The sequence below is a fragment of the Temnothorax nylanderi genome, unplaced genomic scaffold, assembly GCF_030848795.1.
Source record: "Temnothorax nylanderi isolate EJ_2023f unplaced genomic scaffold, tnyl_v1.0 TNYL_tig0020_pilon, whole genome shotgun sequence".
NCBI lineage: Eukaryota > Metazoa > Arthropoda > Insecta > Hymenoptera > Formicidae > Temnothorax > Temnothorax nylanderi.
Genome location: NW_027249082.1, coordinates 1115875 through 1134539, shown reverse-complemented (window position 1 = coordinate 1134539; position 18665 = coordinate 1115875). Strand labels below are relative to the sequence as shown.

Below are 18665 nucleotides of genomic sequence, written 5' to 3'. Positions count from 1 at the left end.
CGGTTACCATGGTAACTGTGGGAACGCCAAACAGATGCTCGTGTGTCACATGATATTAAGTTGATCCAACAATATAAACAATCCGTGCTGAATGTGACAGAATGAGAGCACATCCAGCATGGGTCGACAAGGTGCAAGAAAAGTCAGATCAATGGTAAAGCTTAAGCGGATCGACAGTTGTCTCTCGGCAATTTATAAATTGATCTGTGTGAATGCTCCGAATGATAACGCGAGGAATAAGGATGCTGTGGAATGCTAAGATGCATCCTAATGCACAAATTGCTTTATTGATCTTTCATGAAACGAGCAATCAAATAAAATTATAAGAAAATGTAATATTAATTGCATAATTTATTTATCCATTTATGTATGATATAATGTTTCTGATAACAAAATATATATTTCTGATTTTATATTTTACTTCCTGTTTTACAAAGGTTTAAACTGTCTATTAAGATAAACGATGTTCTTTTTTACGTTTTAACATTCACTGACATCCTTATTCTTCACGTTCTCTCTCGATACTGCTTATTAAAAATATAAGGTGATGTTGTTTCAGTATATATGACCTTTGTTTCAATCCGGATGGCACGCAATTGGTTGTCGCCTCCGGCAATCAGGTCCTTGTGTATGAGACCAACGATGGTGCTTTGATTCAATCATTAAAAGGTGATTATCTAAAGGATTTCAACGATTAAAACGTATTCTGTATTTTTTAAATGTAATCTCGTCTTTTTGTATCTTAGGGCACAAAGACACGGTATATTGCGTATGCTATGCGAAGGATGGTAAGAAGTTTGCATCCGGAGGGGCAGACAAAAGTGTCATCATCTGGACCTCCAAGCTGGAAGGGATATTAAAATATTCGTACGTTTTCCATATTTATGATTCTAATAAATGTGAACCTTTGATTGCGTAATTTTTCTTTGCTCAGACACAATGAGGCAGTACAGTCGATGCATTTTAATCCCGTCTCACATCAGCTTCTCAGCTGTTCACTGTCAGACATCGCCTTTTGGTCAGTGGAACAGAAAGCTGTGCAGAAGCACAAGTCTGGGGGAAGAGTCAATTGCTGTGCGTGGACAAGGGACGGACAGTACTTAGCCCTTGGTCTCGCAACTGGATATGTATCCATAAGGAACAAAGTATGTTACTCATTTCGTCTATTTAATTTTTTAAATTATATGTTTTTAAATATTCTTAATATGTCTAATAAAAAATATGTATATGTAACATACGTGTCTATATACATATTTTTCAGAATGGCGAGGAAAAAACGCGCATTGAACGGCAAATTGGAGTACCAATTTGGAGTTTATCGTGGAATCCTTTACAGTACGTACAATCCTACATATTACAGATATAATTATCATATAGGATAATAATAAGAAGCAGAAGAGATAAAAACATTCTATTGATATTCACTCACAGGGACGATGCTACAGACATTCTCTGCATCGCTGAATGGAATGGAGTCATCTCATTTTACACTATTGGTGGGGAAGCTATCAGAAGAGAGAGATCGTTCAGTTTTATACCGCTTAGAGTCACTCACTTCCCAGAAGGCCAATACCTCCTTGTTTGCGGTAGCAATAAACAGTGCCTGTTAATGACACACGACGGCATACAATTGGTCAATGTAGGTGGTACCTTCTCGTCATGGGTATGGAGCTGTGCCGTTCATCCAAGCGCCACGCATGTTGTAAGTTATGGCATGTTACTTTTAACGTCATTTGTTTTAATGATCCACTATTTAGCGATTACTTGCAGGCACTCGGTTCCCAAGACGGAACGATAACGTATCTACAGCTATCCTGGAACGTCGTGCATGGTCTGTACGGCGACAGATATGCGTATCGAGAGAACATGACCGACGTGATAATACAGCATTTGATCACGAATCAGAAAGTTCGAATTAAATGTAAAGATCTGGTGAGTGCAATATCGGCAAAACGTTTAAAATGATGAAATAACTTCGTAATAGAAGGTACGATGTTATTATATTCAAATAATATTTCAGGTATGTCGAATTGCGGTGTATCGAAACAGACTAGCCGTGCAATTGTCGGAGCGTGTAATCATCTACGAACCGTCCAGCGCCGGCGACGGAATGCATTACAAGATACGAGACAAGCTTAATCAGACGTTGAACTGCAATCTGTTGGTCGTCACGTCGAACCACTTGGTTTTATGCCTGGAAAGACGCCTGCAGAGTCTCTCGTTCGCCGGGATAATAGAGAGAGAATGGATACTCGACGGACTTATCACTTACATCAAAGTGGCGGGTGGTCCCGCCGGGCAGGAATGTTTAATAGCCGGTAAATTTGAGAAAGTTTATTGTCTCGTTAATTATGATAAATCAGTAGTCGTAACATGAATTTGACACTAGGTCTGAAGAGCGGGCACGTGATGAAGATATATCTCGACAATCCGTTTCCCGCGCACGTCGCTAAAATCGAGGATTCCGTGAGATGCTTGGACATCAGCTCCTTGAAGGAGAAGATGGCAGTGGTCAGCGAATCTGGTGTCCTGTCCGTATTCGATCTATGCACCGGCGAAAAGCTGCAGGAATTCCAGAATGTCAACAGCGTCGCGTTCAACATCGCCTTTGAAGATATCATGTGCTTCGCGGGCAACAACTACCTCGCGATTAAAGTTGCGAACTTCTCCGAGTACAGGCAGAAATTCTCCGGCTTCGTCGTAGGACACAACGGCTCGAAGCTGTACTGCTTGAACGGCTCGTCCATCGTGACGACAGAGGTAAGCCGTCGCGATGTTCCGCAAAATGACGAAAAAAAAAACGTATTTCGCGCGACATTAATATACTTTAATGCTTGTAGGTACCACTGTCGTTGTTCATGTATCAATATCTAGATATCGGATTGTACGGCCACGCTTATGATATAGCGTGCTTGGGTGTAGCCGAATCGGACTGGCTCGCTCTGGGCACGGCATGCCTGGACAATCTGGAATTGAACATCGCGTACTCGGCGTTCGCGCGAGTGAAGAAGCTGCGTTACATAGAGATCGTGTCCGAGGTGGAGGAGAAATTAAAGTCGGGCGAATGGGGACGGGAGGCGTGCATGGCCACTGCCGCAGCCGCCATGGGTAGACTTCGCGACGCGGCGAAGCTTTATCAGAAAGCCGGTTTGCAGCAATACGCCCTGGATATGTATTCCGACTTGCGTATGTTTGACATCGCTCAGGAATTTATTGCCTCCGGCAACACGCAGGTCCGTTTATAATCAATATATAATATTAAGTCCAAACTTAGTGCATAAAAAGTATAATAAAGCAAAATAATGAAACTAACAGGATAATAAATGATTGGATAATATTTATTAGACATTTATTAGACGTTTATCACATAGATATTTATTATATATTAGGTTTAACAATTTATTTGAATTATCAGGATCGTACAGTATTATTGCGACGACGAGCGGAATGGGCGAAGAGCTTGGGCGAACCGCGCGCGGCGGCCGAAATGTTCCTCTCCGCGGGAGACATCGATCGTGCCATCAGTATCATCGCCGAGTACGGTTGGATCGACATGCTGATCAAAGTAGGCAGACAACTGGATAAGGCGGACAGAGACAACCTGTCGATGATCGCCAAGAAACTTAAGCAACTGGGTGCCTCGCATGGGGCGGCAGAGATTTTCAGCCGGTTAGGAGACGATCCTGACGTTGCCGATGTACTTGTAGATGCACAAGCGTGGCCCGAGGCCTTCGAACTCGCGGAAAGGAATCCGAAGTTGAAGTCACGAGTATACGGGCCGTACGCACGATGGTTGGCGGAAACCGGACGATTTTCCGAGGCTCAAGAAGGCATGGATCGCTGTTGCATCGCAACGGACACAGTGCCGAGATATTTAACATTTAATATCTGTTACAGCATTCCAAATGGCGGGACAACCGGAGGAGTCGATACTCGTACTCGCGATGCTGGCTAACAACGCTGTGGTAGAGAAAAGGTTTCGCGACGCATCTTACTTTTACTGGCTCCTGTCGCAATTGAGTCTGGATCTGTCGAAGAGCGTGGAAGAGATAAAAACGATGTTTCTTAATTATTCCGACAAAGCGGATGTCTATTATGCGTATCACGAAGTATACAAATATCTGGTACGATTAATATATCAATGTAGCATGTTACCCGTTGTATTCGTCCTTCATAACGTTGATGTGTTCTAGGAAGAACCTTTTACGTCTCTGATGCCAGAGGCGTTATTCAACATTTCGAGGTATTTACTCATGAAGACGCAAAGCATACGACTGGAAGGCATCTCGAAGATGACGATAATGTATAGTTTAATGAAACAAGCGCGAATATTAGGCGCCAACAAGCTGGTTATGCAATTGTTGGACCAGTTACGTTCGATGAAGATTCCCGTGAATCTCCTAGCGCAAGTAGAGACGTCAACTTTAGTTGCCAGATCTTATCCGTATCGCGATCCGGAAGAATTATTACCTCTATGCTACAAATGTTCCACTTTCAATCCGTTAATGCCGACGAATAATGTATCCGGCAGTAATTGCACGCAATGCGGTTTAAAATTTCAATATTCCTTCGTTATGTTCGGTAAGTAGCGGATTATAATCCGTAGAAGTTTGAGCTTCTTAAGATTCCTGTGTGAAACTTTTCTAGAGCAGCTGATTATTAATTCCGGTATTGTTTACAGAAATCCTGCCATTAGTCGAATTCGAATTGGAGGATGACATCACGGACGACGAAGCGGAAAAACTGATAGAGGAACCATTACCTTCCCCCGACGATCTCGCAGTTAGCGATCAGTTTACCGTAACTTCCAACGAGGCTGACCTCTTCACCGCCCGTTTAATGAGATACGAGGTATAGTTAAATCTACGATCGCACGAAGCGTTCATTTTATAAAAAGAAACGATATGCCTTCTGTAGGAAAAATCCAGCAATTCTACAGTGACTGTCGGAAGAGGAGTACTGAAGAGCATGGATCCGTCCACTGTAATAATTATCAAATGGCCTAAGCCCTTTAAGACTAGATACTTTAGGAATCTTTTACCTGATCTCCAGATCAGCTTGTGCAAATGCTGTTTAAAGGTAAGTTGCCAGCAAACGCTATTTTAATAGATCAAGCCTTGTGGAATCCTGTTCTACATGACCGTGATGTTTCAGTTGTTTCATTCGGACGACTACGAGCTAGCGTTGTTACGACACGGGCATTGCCCGTTCTGTCGGACGCCGAACGTGACCGTGGGTTAAGATAATGTGGAATTGAAAAATTGTTATAGATCAGGCGTACATATTGGACTTGTTAAAAATGTTTTAGAAATGTTTTAATTATATGCGCGAAATAAAACTGTTTTAGAAATCTTTTAATCTTTCTACTTAGGAATCTTGTACAGCACTGTGGCAATAATACATACGACTTGTTTTCTATATGCGAGACTTTTTGCAATTGCGTTATTTTTTTACTATCACGATTGTATTGTTTGAATAAATAAAGCAGGAGTACCTCACGGGCGTCGTACAGTTAAAGGAACAGTAAACCCGAGAGTTCGGCTACGTGCTAATTGCGGTGATCATTTGAGCACACATGTTCCGTTACCGGTATCCCCCGAGAGCCAGAGTATAATTCTTGAAATCTCTCAGTCGCATCTCCAGACATGATCAGTGTACTATTAGCCGGCTGCGTTACTATCTTGTCCGTCATAAGCGTTCAGACTATTAATTTGGATCAATCCTCGAGAGATAATGCTTTGGAGATCAAATCGTTTAACTCCCATTCCAATCATCAGGGAAGGTGTAAGTCATTTAAAGACCAATGAGTATCAATTCAGACATATACATTTTAAACGATGTGATATCTTCGCTCAGTCTTCCCGCTGTTCAGCGTCGTGCGTTTCGCTAACTCCGAGTGCTTGTCGAGCATCGATCAGCTTAATGGCACGTGCTTCACGAGGCGAGAATGCATTAATTACGGCGGTAACCCGTCGGGGTCGTGCGCCAACGGATTGGGCATTTGCTGCGTGTGTGAGTAGCGCAATAGGAAATATTAGAAATTATAATATAAAGTGTATCAATTTTAATTTAAAAAATAATTTATTAATTATAAAATACATGGATGTGCCTCGCGAATGATACAAATAATATGACAGAATTTATACGTGTTACAGTTCAAAAGTCTTGCGGCTCCACCACCAACATGAACAACACGTACTTCGTAAGCCCGAGATACCCCATCACTTATCGCGGCGGAGAACGATGCACGATCACGGTGCAGCGCTGTAATTCTAACATATGTCAGGTAACGCGCGTACGTTGTCAATTCCAATAAGTTGCGGTCTTAACATCTCTCACATTTGCAGTTACGACTGGATTTTCTGGAGGCCACCTGGGCCCAGCCCAATGCAACTGGATTTTGCGACTTAGACGTGTTTCTGGTGTCGGGAGGCTCGTCCACGGTGCCCCGAATATGCGGAGAGAACACCAATCAGCATGGTAAGGCAATTTGGAAAATTTTTTCAGGAAAGCGAGATTAATTAGACTTGTTTCAGTGTACGTCGACTTCAATGGAGCAACGCCGATCACGATATCCGTCGACACCAACGCGGATTACGCGTTCGACCGACGCTGGAATATAAGGATTCAACAAATAGCATGTGATTCTGTGTGCAGAGGTACGTTTTCATCATTACCTCATCACTGAGATGCCTGCGAAACTGTCTTTCGCTTCTGTTTTAGCTCCTAATGGATGCTTACAATATTACAAGACTGTCTCCGGCACCGTGATGAGCTTCAACTTCGGTACAACGGAAAATGTCCGAGGTATGCGTCGGCCATCAAACGTCGCAGCGAACAAAACATGAATAAACGGTTTAAACGACGATTTGTTTCAGCCCCTCAGATTGGAACGCGACAAATGGTGAATCATCGTTACGGCGTGTGCGTCAGGATGGCTCTGGGATACTGCAGTATCGAGTGGTCGCAAGCAGATATATTCTCCTTTTCCGTTTCCGGAGACACGGGAACGATTGGTTCGGACATAATAGGCAGGTCATTTTTTTCCTTGAAAATTTTCTGCGTAAATCTAACAAAAATTATTTCTCGCATCGGATATGCTTCGCACGATCGCAGAATATCTCGCTGTTTGCCCCAGCGTTTAATTATCACGTATTATCAACAGGTACGGACTTGGTGGCAGAATCCGGAGATAGCTGCACCAACGATTTCGTGATAATACCCGACCCGCGTGAAAATGGCGTTGCCGTTAATACAGATAGATTTTGCGGAAATGGATTTATAACTAAGACATGTAGGTAATCGCGTAATGCTACGTTATATGTTATAGAGGTACTATTTTTTCACTGAACTTTTTAGCGGACTTGAAGCCGTTCGTACTTTACGTCGTTACCAACGGCGATGAGGTGCAAGAGGTCCAAAACAAAGGTTTCCGACTTATGTTTCGTCAGCTGCCTTGCGCAGTTTAAGTATACCGCTATTATGAATATATACGCTACATGTGAATTTTCTCTGATGGGGAAATAATATCATTTTATTCTTAAAATGCTTAAGTACGATTTATTATGTAAATAAATAACTCTATACACATGGAAATCAATGTATTATCTACTCAAATTCACGCTACCAGAATGTGTCTCAACTTGCTCCTTCACAGCGTTGTACCAATTGCCGATGTTCGTGTGGGTCAACAAATCTTGGAAAGCGTCGCAGCCTTCGATACTTTTTAAAACGCCGTAGACAGCGAGATCGGACAGATCGGGCTTGCTGCCGCCCATGAACGTTGTACCGCGCGCCTTGATGGCACGCAGCCAGTAATTCGCCTCGTCGTACAACGATTGCCGCACGTCGTCTTTTAGCCGGTGCCTCTTCTTAAGTCTCTTCCCTATTAACCACATTGCCGTCGCACCCACGTTCACTATCAACATTTGCTCCCACGTTGGGAAGTACTCCTTCCATTGGCCGACCTACAGTGAAAATAATTTTTAATCCCATTTACATTATTGTTTCCGTGTGTATTTTTCTTCATTTTTCATAGATTCACTCACTTCCGAGAACCAATTGAAAGTTCTGTAGGATTCATCGAGGGTTCTGTAGACGTTCGGCGAAAGAGTGTGGACGAATACCTCGTCTGCCCATTTCCTCCAATTACGTTCCTCGCTAAACATAAAGAAGTAGTAAAATGGCTATAAGAATCAGAATGTGATCAATTATCGAATCGTGAATATTAAACAAATCTCACGTACGTAATTTCGTTCATCGACCTGTCCTTTGGGAGCTGCTTATTGAACATGAGGAAATACTTGTTTATGATCTCGTATTTAAATTTGCCATTTTCATCGTGCATAGCTACGGTTGGGTAATAGTTAGCCAATTCCTCAATCTTGTGAGACGTATCGTGTAAGTAGGAGGCGAGAAGCGACACTATCATGGTGCTGTCATTCAAGGGCTGATAGCCCCCTTCCACCTTGGTCAAGAGAATTGGAACTTTCTTGTACGAAGACCATCCGATTTCCTTTCGCAGCACTGGATCTACCTCCACAATATCGTAAGATATCCCATAATAATCCAAGAATACTCTAACCTGGAGTATAATAAATCTCAGATTAACTTAATACAATTGATTTCAGATTAACTTAACGGATTGGCTTATCAAGTATCTGTATTGTTCGGTGAACATGGATAGAATTATTGACTTCTTGCTGTTGAAGAAGCATTGAAGTGGAGAAGATGAACTTAAGGACGAATTCTACTGCCTGAAAGTTCTTTTACCTACCTTACAGCAGAAAGGACATGTTTGATACTGAAATAACGTGAGTTTTAAACCGGTGGAATCCACTGGAGACGCAATCTGGAACAGGATAAGCGTCGTTTTAATGCCAACGGAGTAACATACAATTTTTCTCACGAGAGCGATCGCCGGCGTACCTTCCTGGACGGAGTGACAGGCGGCTTGTACTTCAGCAACGTAGTCTCCAACTGCGTTCCCTCCAGGCCGACGTTCTTCCGGGCCTCGCTGATCTTGTAGTAGGCATAACCCGCGCCTACCGCGGCGCCGGTAACCGCTCCGATCACACCGAGCTTCGCCAGACCATGCGTCCTCTGCGGCTGCTGTACCATCGTGCAGAACGACCCGGGGATGCCATTCTGGCTGGTGAAGTAGTACTTTTTTAGAAACCTCGCCCTTTCCGCGAACCGGGCGAGCTTACGTGCCGCATTCATTTCTAGGTTATCGGATAAGCCTGACCAAGCCTGGCACGGCAATGCGACACATGGATCACACGGATGAAGGACGTTGTGTAAAAACGTGTAGTCCGTGTGCCTGTCCATGTTGTGTATGTATTTTTTGTTTGTTTGTGTATGTATGTACATACGGAGTGTATACACCAGTAGTCACGTACAGGCTTTATGACAATGTTTTGTTAATTTATATCTTTTTTAGACTATTTTTCCATGACACCTAATGAAAGAAAAAAGAATAGAGATTGTTCTTATGCGGGAAAACGATGCCACAACGTTCAATGCCTTTAGCTTAAATCCCAGGCATCCAATAGAACTATGGTTGTTAAATTATTTCTTCGTTTTAAAAAAATGAAAAATATTGATGAGTGAAAGTTCTCTGTTCTTTCTTCTATCGTTAATTTAGGTGATATACAACAATTTAAAAGATATATAAAATATATTAATTAATAATCGTGATTGGCCTATGGATCTGACTTGATACACACTGTGTATATGTTTATATAAAATACATACGTTTATTGGAATATAATTTCTTGATAAATTCGAAAGAGCACGCAAATCAATAATAAACATAGTTGACAAGTAATTGGACACAAAACGTTACTTAGAATACTTGCTGTCTATTATTTCAAAGTGCTTGACTTAAATTGCATGCTAGAAAAGGCGTGATCTCTTTTATAACTGCTGGAAAAGCAATGAATTAAGCATCTTGTAACAGCGAATATATTTATGTATATTTGTCGATAAAACTGTTCATATATCTACATTTATTCGTAACATATGAAAGTTTTTGCATGCATGATTATTATTTAAATATATGAAAAATACATACTCGTCCAATCTAAACGAGTCCGATATTACAGTTCTACACATTTAGTTTTATTAATCATCCTGATTTTAATTAATGTAATATTCACAGTATAATCTTATAGTGACACTCGGGCAGAAAATGTGTCACCAACATTTTATAAAAAATATGCTCTCTAGTGTGTGTAAATAGCACTATTTCTCTATTCTTTTTATATTAAAAGTCCCGGCGATTTCACGTTAGATATCGCCAAATGGACAAAATTCGAGCTACGCATTTAAAAATTCGTTTTATGAATACATTAAATATAAATAGATAAAAATTAGTCCGTTCAGAACTGGTTTTTAAAGGCAGCTAGTTTCTAAAGGTTTTTAAAGGCAGTATTCATCCACTTGCGGAATATATAGCGGTACATACAAAAATATTCTATCGTTTGTTAATAATTCTTCAGGCAGTAATAAATATAGAGATTCTTTAGGCACTATTAAATCTCTGGATGTATCCCCGTTGTTTCTTCTGACTGTGTTACTTTACGTCGAGTATATTTCAGCGTTTCATCTTGTCAAGGATCGGCACAACCATGTCGAAGGACGGTCGCTTGCCAGGATCCTCGTTCATGCAAATTCGAATGAGCTTTGCGAGATGCGGAGAAATGCCCGGCGGAATGCTTATGCGTAAATCTTCCAGGGCAATCTGAAATAAATTATTAGCCCTTAATTCAATGCTCAAATGAAGATCGCTATGTAAAAAGATATTTTTTGTCAATTACAGAGGAAAAGTAAGGGAAACTTGATGTATCGCAATTTCTTTTTAAAGTAATTGATTATGTATTGCCCGCCCACCTTCATGCCACATTCCATAGGCGATAGATCCGCAAACGGTACTTCTCTGGTCGCCAACTCCCACAGGAGAACGGCGAAGCTCCACATATCGCTAGCCTCGTGATTGATGTCCGCTGGACGCTTGCTCAGAGCCTCCGGCGACATCCATGCCGGCTCATAAATTCGCCCGACTTCTTGGAAAGAGAACTTCGCGTCCGCCATGTTCACACGGGCTGTTAGATCGTCGTCGATCTGAAATTGAACGTAACATGATTGCACATTAAGATAAACATATAGACATATTCGCGGCATTCTACATTTGCAGCATATTTAAACATCCAAGTACTTGTACAATTACCGACTGTCCAGAACTCACCATTATATGCTTGCTGTTGAGGTGGAATCTGCATCTATTCTGCCGATCCAAACCGTGAAGGAAGGCCATAGCTCTGGCGACGTCGAGGGCCAATCGGAGGGCACGCGCCGTGTCCACGACGACACCCGTCCCGCCGTGCAGGAGCCGGTGCAAGCTGCCGCGCGTCATATACTGGGAGACGGTCGCCAACTGCGGCGGCTGATTCACGCAACCGAGGACCGGCAGAACGTTCGGGTGCGAGAAGATTCTCAGCTTCGGGAACTCCTCGTTGAAATCCCTGGAAATGCGCGCGGTACACTCGCGGATGTTTAGTATCTTGGCGACGATATCGTTGTTCTGCCATCGGCCTCTCCAGGTTTCGCCGCTCGGCGTGCTCGCGAGGTGCATATGGAGGGCCAGGTCCGCCATACTGATCCCTTTGTGCCTCGAGAGAGTCGCATCTCCTGGAAAATAACACAAGGAAAATGCAACGTACACCGATACGATTGTACGACCCTTTTTTTTAAGGATTTAAGAAATACTTACGACTCCTGGTCTTCAGTCCTAACCAGCTCTGATCCTTGAACTGTATCTTCTTCAAGTCTTGTCCATATTCCACTGCCAAATCTAACGAAACGAGAAATATATATTCGGCGTGCGAGTGCGACGGAAATGGAAGAATTAATTCAGAATGCGCAAATCTGCGCGTACCGTGCAATCTCTTGGCCACAACACCTCTGGCCTTATCGAGGGGAGTGTCACCGTCCTTGTTCGCGATGGACACGAGAGCACCGGCTGCGACCAATTCTTCCGCAACCGCCTGATCTCCCCAGAAACAGGCGTAGTGCAAAGCGGTGTTCCCATGTTCGTTCGTGACGTTTACGTCGGCACGGTTTCTCAGCAACTGCAAGTCAAGTTGTACGTTATCTGCTTTACACCAGGTATAATCCAGAACAGCGTTATTAAATTCCTTTTTCATTACCAACTGCACTATCTCCTTGTGTCCGTGCGCCGAGGCCAGATGCAACGGGGTATCGTCCCCTCTGTTGGTGGCGTTAACGCGTGCCCCTCTGCTAACTAGCAACTCTGCTAACTTTATGTGGCCTTCTTTACAGCACCAGTGAAGCGGACTGAATCCATGATCATCTCTGCACACAGAACGACACGTTTAATAATGAAACATTTTGCCAGGGGACGACATTAAAGTCCAAATTATTGTATCAGGCAATTGCAGTCAAACGTAAGTAGTTTTTTAAATATTTTGAACAGTTTTCGTTTTATTCAAGGAACAAGATCTAAAGTCACAGATAAAACGCTACATTCCATTATAATCATATTTATTCAGTTAGTTTGATGATCGAATTCTAGACAAATTTTTAATCCATTTGTGCTTCCTGGAATACTCAGAAGACGTTTCTCATGAAGAATACTCTTTACAGAATCATTCAAATCGTCCAGCCAGCCTAATTATAGAGCCAGAGAAACCGCAACATCCGACACAGCGAGTCCTGTCCAAAAAAGGAGTTCTCGGAGTAGTTACCCCTGATTGAGATCGTGCTCCGTGTCGTCCAACCAGACACGGACCTGCATAGCGTTTCCCTCGCGACACCACTGAAATATATCCTCCATTTTCGCGCTGTTATCATGAACTGAAGAGCCGTAAACACACAGGTGACGCGACGCCGCGAGCGAGCTATATCAAGTCGTTCCTGCTCCGAAACGGCCAGCCGTCATACGCTAAATATAGCCATGTTCCTGACACTAATACCAACGCGGCAACCTCGTTTACGCACCGCGTGCGTGCGTACGTAACGACGATGTTATTTCTTGCAAGGGGAAGGCAAAGGAACACTTCCGAATCAATCGGAAGAGCGCATCTCGCGGATTCAGCCCTCGAAAGTCGCGTGATTGCGCGCCGATTCACGCGAGTGACCATATACGAACCGACGGCGCTCCGACGGCGAGACACGCACAGAAAAGTCAGCCCACACCAGTCGACATCAATGGTGCCAGAATGTGGACATTTAAAAACACGGCTCACGTGGTGGGAATACGCACACGAAGAGAAGGCACGTGTGTGTGTAACGTGTGCGCTCGTAGCTTCGGCAAGCTTCGAACAGTAGATGAGGACATCCACGTGATGTCCTCTCTCTCTTTCTCTCGCGTCATAATGCGGAAGGTATTGTTTATTGCATGATCGATATTCTATAAGCTCCATGTAAAAATTAGAATGAGATTATTTTTGTATCTTTCAATTAAAAAAAAAACTAACATTGCGTATAGCCATAAGTATAGCATTATATTATATAAATTAGAATAAGATTATTTTTGTATCTTTCAATTTAAAAAAATCAAACATTGCGTATAGCCATAAGTACAGCATTACATATAAACTTTTGTAAGAAGAAACGTTTTCCAACTATTAAAATATTTTTACATCGTTCAATATTTTGTACATTGCTTTAATTTGTTTGGATTAAGTATCTAAAAGTAACTTTCGAAACTCTTACAACTAATGGATATAACTCCGAAATTATATTGTCGAGCTCTAAGTCTTAAAAAATTAAAATATAAATTCAAGATTTGAAAAATTCTTTATGTTTATAAACACAAAAATTGAAAAATTCTTTGTTGATAAACTCAAGAATTGAAAAATGTTTTATGTTGACAAAATTTTTATGAATTTTATGAATTGCAGTTCTTACAATTTCCGTTTATTTCGTGGATTATGATGATTATGGAAATAGGAGTGTGGAGGGATATTTAGAAAACAATCATTTTGTATCAGTAATGCACATTTCATTATATCTTTAAAAATTACAAAATATCATACATTATTAATATATACATATTACATATACATACATATTATATGTATGATAAATTTTGATTTTAAATCATCGAGCGTTTAGCGAACAGCGAGAATACATCGCGAAAGAATATTATGTGGTTGTCTACATCTACTGTCAGTACTGTCCGAAACAAGCTGAAACTCCGAGCGCACACGTTGGCTTCTCTTTGTTGCGTATCCCCATCCGATTTTCAAGTGATCCGCGTCCTCGTTCGGGCCCACACCAGCTGACCAGCAGCCCACGGTGGGCGGACACCGTTATCCTCCTTTTCGCCGTGTCCGAACGAGTATTTTTAATGAAGCATTTAATGGAGCAACAGATGAGAGAACAAATGTCCTCCACGAGACGCCGTCTAGATCCGTCCTCATCCATCGCAGGCTCGTGGCAAAGCTCGTGGTTCGTTTGCCGTCGGTAAAACCTGTCGGTGTACCTCTCGTGCCTTCCTCCTCCGAATCCACGCGCCTGCGTCTGTCTCGTTTCTGATGCAGCTGGTTCGCGCGGACTGACAGCCGTAAGCTCATCTTGTATCCCTAGCTACCAGCGACGCGCGAGGAGTCAGCAAAAATGATGACAGGCGGGCGTTCGACGGCGATCGCGAACAGATGATCGCCGGCTGTTCGAACCATCGAACGTGCGATCCACGTCGACATGGACAAGAGCCTGGAGCGTTGCGTGAAGTCTCTGGAGGAGAATGCGGAGGATGTGCGTGACGAAGCTCGGCGAGCACTGCTGAGTATCTGCCGGAATGTCCTGAGGTCGCCGAGCAATTACAGGTCCCGTGAGCTGCGTCTCGACGACGAGATCGTTGTTGAGAAACTTCTGCCGGCCATCGGGGCCATGGAGTGCCTGTTCGACGTCGGCTACGTGGAGGTCTGTACTCGATCTCAAGGTTCTCCCGCTTTCTCTCCGCTTGGCTCCGATTATTGCTGAGACAGAAATATCATAAATTAATGATTGTACACGTTTGCCATTTAAATTTAAATGCTATGGATATTTGTCAAACCTAAGCTGTCAATGTATTAAATCCACAGGATGGAGAACGCATATTCTTACCGCGAAACGCGTCCCTCTTGAAGCTCCAGAGTCTATCAAGACTGCTGTGCACCGCGACAGGGAGCAGTCCTATAACCGACGACATTGACAAGACGTCTACGGCGCAGAAGGCGTTCTTCGATGGAATCGTTGGACATTTTCGTAGTGTTATGTACTACGAGGATTCAAATCTGCAAAGAAAGGCCAAACAAGTCGTACCCATTGTACAATTAGAAATCGCAACGATGACGAAGATAAGGGATTTACAAAAGTAATGCAATCTGCGTTCTTGATCTTCTCCATGATAAAACTTATCTTTGTACGCTTACTTTTTTATCTGACGTTTGCAGATCTTTTAAGTCAGATAATACAGCTGAAGCTACCTCTTCGCAATTCGAGGCAGAATTGATTGCTAAGGATTTATTCCTGATCGAGCTTCTGCGCTGGTTTAAGCACGAATTTTTTGAATGGGTCAACAGCCCGACATGCCCGACGTGCTCCACCGAATGTACATACGAAAATGTGATACAATCTACAGATCCTCATTGCTCAAGGATAGAATTGCATAGGTAAAATTTCTCCGACAAAACCACATTCGTATCGCGAGCGTCTGTGCAAATATCATTGTGACATTAATTCAATCTTAGATGTCAAAAGTGCAATATAGTTGTCGAATTTCCTCGTTATACGCATCCAGAGCCACTGCTGACCCTGAGACGCGGTCGCTGCGGGGAATGGGCGAATGTCTTCACCCTTCTATGCCGGTCCTTAGGCTACGACGCGCGATTTATATGCGATGAGACGGATCACGTCTGGACGGAGGTACGTCGAGTTACTCGGTTTATTGGCTTATTCGAGGTGTATCCTGTAATCGTAATCTCGTAGACGTAATTCGTTTCTTCGCTCTCAGATATGGTCGGCGTCGAACAAGAGATGGGTCCACGTAGACCCGTGCGAAAACGTCATAGACAAGCCGTTGATGTATGAAAGGGGATGGCAAAAGAAGTTGACATACATAATAGCCTATTCCAAGGATGAGGTGCAGGATGTCACGTGGCGTTATACGCGAGACCAGCAAGCCGTTATGAAGAGGCGAAGAGCCTGCTCCGAACAGAGTTTAACACATTTGCTCCAATCGTTGACCCATCAGCGGCAAAACTCCGCCGGTTACAACCGTGCGCGTAGAGAGTACGTCGTCAAGCGGAAACTGCTGGAGCTTGCCGATATGCTGTACATTCCAAATTCGCAGAATAAGGATTCTGACGAAGAAGCCTACGAGGGACGAACCTCGGGTTCTCTTATGTGGAGACTGGCACGAGGCGAAGTCACGCAGGTACGAATATATCTAAAACTTCGGAACCAGCAAGTTAAATTTTGCAATATAACAGCATAAAGTACTTAGAAGATCTTTCGATTTATATTCTTCTCGAAATAAAATGTACATATACGAAATAAATATATGTAATAAATAGAATCACATGTTTTTATCGGTCTTGCGTTTTAAAAAATAGTTTCTAACAATAGCTTCCGTCATTCAATCGTTGAATTCTTTTTATTAGGCCGAGGGAAAGAGTTACGTATGGGACATTTCCAAATACGGGCAAACGTTCGAGCTGCGGTACAACGTCGTTGAAGATCTATACCACGTTGCACGCGACAACGCTGTTCTGGAACGAAAATCTGGATGGCTGGAAGGGATGAACGCCACGGAGGGTGGGATCTTCCGTAAAGTAGAGAACGACTGGAAGATGGTTTACTTGGCGCGGTCGCCACAGGCGGAACGCGGACGTGTTAAGTGGACCTTCGAAATCGCGAATTCCGAATCGCGTCTAGAGACGTTCGCTCTGAGTGCCACGTCGGAGGTGTTTCAAGGAGCCAAGGTGTCCTGGGAGATCGAGGCTACCTTCGACGACGGCAGAGCGGTCGTCGTAGCCGTTCCCAGCTGCGACAGCTTCCGCACGGAAGAAGTGAGTGGGGCGGTGCGACTGAACGTAATCGTAACGTTGTCCGGCGGACGAGGCCGGGAAGCTTGGCAGCACGCTCAACTCTTTCGACAGAGCCTGAATAACACCGAGAAACCGTCTATGATAATTAACATTCAATTGAAAAACCATGGCGTATGATTTTAAGCCATACGCTCTTGTTCAACTTTCGTAGATTGAATTACTTGTATGATCTCCCCGTCATGATGAGATTTACGTTATATAAAATACAACATTGTTTTGCATTATCTGTTGTGTTATCATAAAGATATCTGACTTGATATACAATGGTGACCAATCAAATCAATATCAATCGTCTGCATAAATTATGTAGGTATATTAAAAGTGCGAAGGGTTATTATGAAATTTCCCGAGTATGTGAGCGAGATATATTTGCATTTTTGATCCTCGTTCGCTAAGTTAATAACTTAATTCTCTTATTTTCCCTAACGTACAATTATTACTCATATATTGTTATAAACGAAAGATGTTATATTAAAGATATGATGTTTTCATATTAATTAGAAACACACATCCATGCACACATCGTATATTTTTAAAAGGATTGGATTTTTATCATAATTATAATTTTATTTTACGATAATTTAACATGCCTAGTTTTAATTATGATTTAATTGCAGTTAATATATTTCACAATTCGGGAATTATATTAAAATAATATGATTCATATTAATGAATCATATTAAAATAATGTGATTCTTGAATTGAAATGTATTAACTGCAATTAAATCATATTTAAACCTAAATATGATTTAATAAACCGAATTTATTTATTTATTACTTTTATTTATTCTGTTACTATTCATTTCTGTAAAATTCGCTCAGCGCAGAGTGAATGCACATTGATGGTGCATTTACAAACTTCAAAAAAAAATATATAAAATCTGCTTGAAAAGCATTGGGAAAAGAACACGCCATGTACATCTTTGAAAACAGTAACAATCAAAATAATTATAAATCAATGGCATAAACCAAATAAAAAGGATATTAAATAAAGGAATAACTACCTTTCCAGCAGTGTCGCGTCAGGAACAAAATTAACACGATTCCGACCACAACTCCGACTTAATTAGCGACTAATTCAAATGGCGGAACTGCTCGCGGCAAACTGCTCTAATTATATTATTCGTCCTCCCTCATTTAATTCTCTTTTTTCCATATATCAAGCGACGAAACATTAATTAACAATTCTGTTCGTTTTACGAGATAGTTGATGTCGTCGAGTTAATTGCCGGCTAAATTAATTGAAGTCCGCCCGGAATCGCTCTCGGGAGTCGGGAGTCGGGAAGCGAAAATCGAACGCCGACGGCCTCGCTGCCAACCGAAGGCGTCGAACGGCAAACTTCGGCGCGCGAGGGGCTCCGACTTCCCTATACAGTTTTTTCTTTCGATCGCTCCGCCATTCAAATCGCGCGCTTATCGCGTCGTTGCGTTCGGGGCTTGAGGATGCGCGGCGGCATTTCGCGGGAAGTCGCCGCTCAGTGGAATATTCCGGTGGGATATCCCGGATATCCGACGGTGCCGCGGGCGAGGTTGACGGCGAACGGCGTG

At 42.6% G+C, this 18665-nt stretch overlaps 5 protein-coding genes and 1 long non-coding RNA gene across 6 annotated transcripts; 3 read left to right on the top strand and 3 right to left on the bottom strand.

The window, feature by feature from the left end:
• Positions 1–5: 5 nt before the first annotated feature.
• On the top strand, positions 6–5420 carry Oseg1 (intraflagellar transport protein Oseg1). Its single transcript, XM_071699942.1, has 16 exons — positions 6–154; positions 560–669; positions 747–867; positions 935–1145; positions 1262–1335; positions 1432–1702; positions 1771–1932; positions 2021–2318; positions 2390–2760; positions 2841–3233; positions 3416–3830; positions 3898–4124; positions 4194–4581; positions 4682–4851; positions 4918–5079; positions 5155–5420. The coding sequence occupies exons 1-16, from the start codon at positions 102–104 to the stop codon at positions 5239–5241; spliced, it is 3513 nt and encodes a 1170-aa protein (XP_071556043.1). The 5' UTR covers positions 6–101; the 3' UTR covers positions 5242–5420.
• Positions 5421–5592: 172 nt separating this feature from the next.
• Positions 5593–7596, top strand: LOC139769160 (uncharacterized). Its single transcript, XM_071699990.1, has 9 exons — positions 5593–5784; positions 5857–6012; positions 6156–6286; positions 6348–6480; positions 6537–6659; positions 6724–6807; positions 6879–7031; positions 7166–7294; positions 7360–7596. The coding sequence occupies exons 1-9, from the start codon at positions 5646–5648 to the stop codon at positions 7467–7469; spliced, it is 1158 nt and encodes a 385-aa protein (XP_071556091.1). The 5' UTR covers positions 5593–5645; the 3' UTR covers positions 7470–7596.
• On the bottom strand, positions 7533–9445 carry Su(p) (prostaglandin E synthase Su(P)). Its single transcript, XM_071699986.1, has 5 exons — positions 8929–9445; positions 8777–8851; positions 8247–8584; positions 8049–8160; positions 7533–7967 (listed from the first exon to the last, which is right to left on the bottom strand). Exons 1-5 carry the CDS (start codon positions 9370–9372, stop codon positions 7605–7607), a joined length of 1332 nt encoding a protein of 443 aa, XP_071556087.1. The 5' UTR covers positions 9373–9445; the 3' UTR covers positions 7533–7604.
• A 289-nt stretch (positions 9446–9734) lies between these two features.
• On the bottom strand, positions 9735–13372 carry Ilk (integrin linked kinase). The gene is made up of 7 exons (XM_071699981.1): positions 12768–13372; positions 12210–12375; positions 11939–12131; positions 11774–11854; positions 11249–11691; positions 10894–11124; positions 9735–10744 (listed from the first exon to the last, which is right to left on the bottom strand). The coding sequence occupies exons 1-7, from the start codon at positions 12854–12856 to the stop codon at positions 10598–10600; spliced, it is 1350 nt and encodes a 449-aa protein (XP_071556082.1). The 5' UTR covers positions 12857–13372; the 3' UTR covers positions 9735–10597.
• Positions 13373–14004: 632 nt separating this feature from the next.
• On the bottom strand, positions 14005–18639 carry LOC139769179 (uncharacterized). Its single transcript, XR_011717495.1, has 3 exons — positions 18122–18639; positions 15133–15302; positions 14005–15005 (listed from the first exon to the last, which is right to left on the bottom strand). It is a non-coding gene; the product is annotated as an uncharacterized lncRNA (long non-coding RNA).
• On the top strand, positions 14728–17621 carry Pngl (N-glycanase Pngl). Its single transcript, XM_071699956.1, has 6 exons — positions 14728–14949; positions 15111–15382; positions 15462–15680; positions 15759–15933; positions 16022–16444; positions 16671–17621. Exons 1-6 carry the CDS (start codon positions 14728–14730, stop codon positions 17232–17234), a joined length of 1875 nt encoding a protein of 624 aa, XP_071556057.1. The 3' UTR covers positions 17235–17621.
• Positions 18640–18665: the final 26 nt, after the last annotated feature.

Excerpts from the sequence above, each read along its gene's own strand:
- Oseg1 (XM_071699942.1), top strand. The coding sequence starts at position 102 with ATGAGAGCACATCCAGCATGGGTCGACAAGGTGCAAGAAAAGTCAGAT. Across the intron at positions 868-934 it reads GAAGGGATATTAAAATATTC|ACACAATGAGGCAGTACAGT; the intron begins GTACGTTTTCCA and ends TTCTTTGCTCAG. Across the intron at positions 1,703-1,770 it reads ATCCAAGCGCCACGCATGTT|GCACTCGGTTCCCAAGACGG; the intron begins GTAAGTTATGGC and ends GATTACTTGCAG.
- LOC139769160 (XM_071699990.1), top strand. The coding sequence starts at position 5,646 with ATGATCAGTGTACTATTAGCCGGCTGCGTTACTATCTTGTCCGTCATA. Across the intron at positions 6,660-6,723 it reads ATGTGATTCTGTGTGCAGAG|CTCCTAATGGATGCTTACAA; the intron begins GTACGTTTTCAT and ends CTTCTGTTTTAG. Across the intron at positions 7,032-7,165 it reads GATTGGTTCGGACATAATAG|GTACGGACTTGGTGGCAGAA; the intron begins GCAGGTCATTTT and ends TATTATCAACAG.
- Ilk (XM_071699981.1), bottom strand. The coding sequence starts at position 12,856 with ATGGAGGATATATTTCAGTGGTGTCGCGAGGGAAACGCTATGCAGGTC. Across the intron at positions 12,132-12,209 it reads ACAAGGAGATAGTGCAGTTG|TTGCTGAGAAACCGTGCCGA; the intron begins GTAATGAAAAAG and ends CTTGACTTGCAG. Across the intron at positions 10,745-10,893 it reads CTATGGAATGTGGCATGAAG|ATTGCCCTGGAAGATTTACG; the intron begins GTGGGCGGGCAA and ends AATTTATTTCAG.
- Pngl (XM_071699956.1), top strand. The coding sequence starts at position 14,728 with ATGGACAAGAGCCTGGAGCGTTGCGTGAAGTCTCTGGAGGAGAATGCG. Across the intron at positions 14,950-15,110 it reads TCGACGTCGGCTACGTGGAG|GATGGAGAACGCATATTCTT; the intron begins GTCTGTACTCGA and ends TTAAATCCACAG. Across the intron at positions 16,445-16,670 it reads CACGAGGCGAAGTCACGCAG|GCCGAGGGAAAGAGTTACGT; the intron begins GTACGAATATAT and ends TCTTTTTATTAG.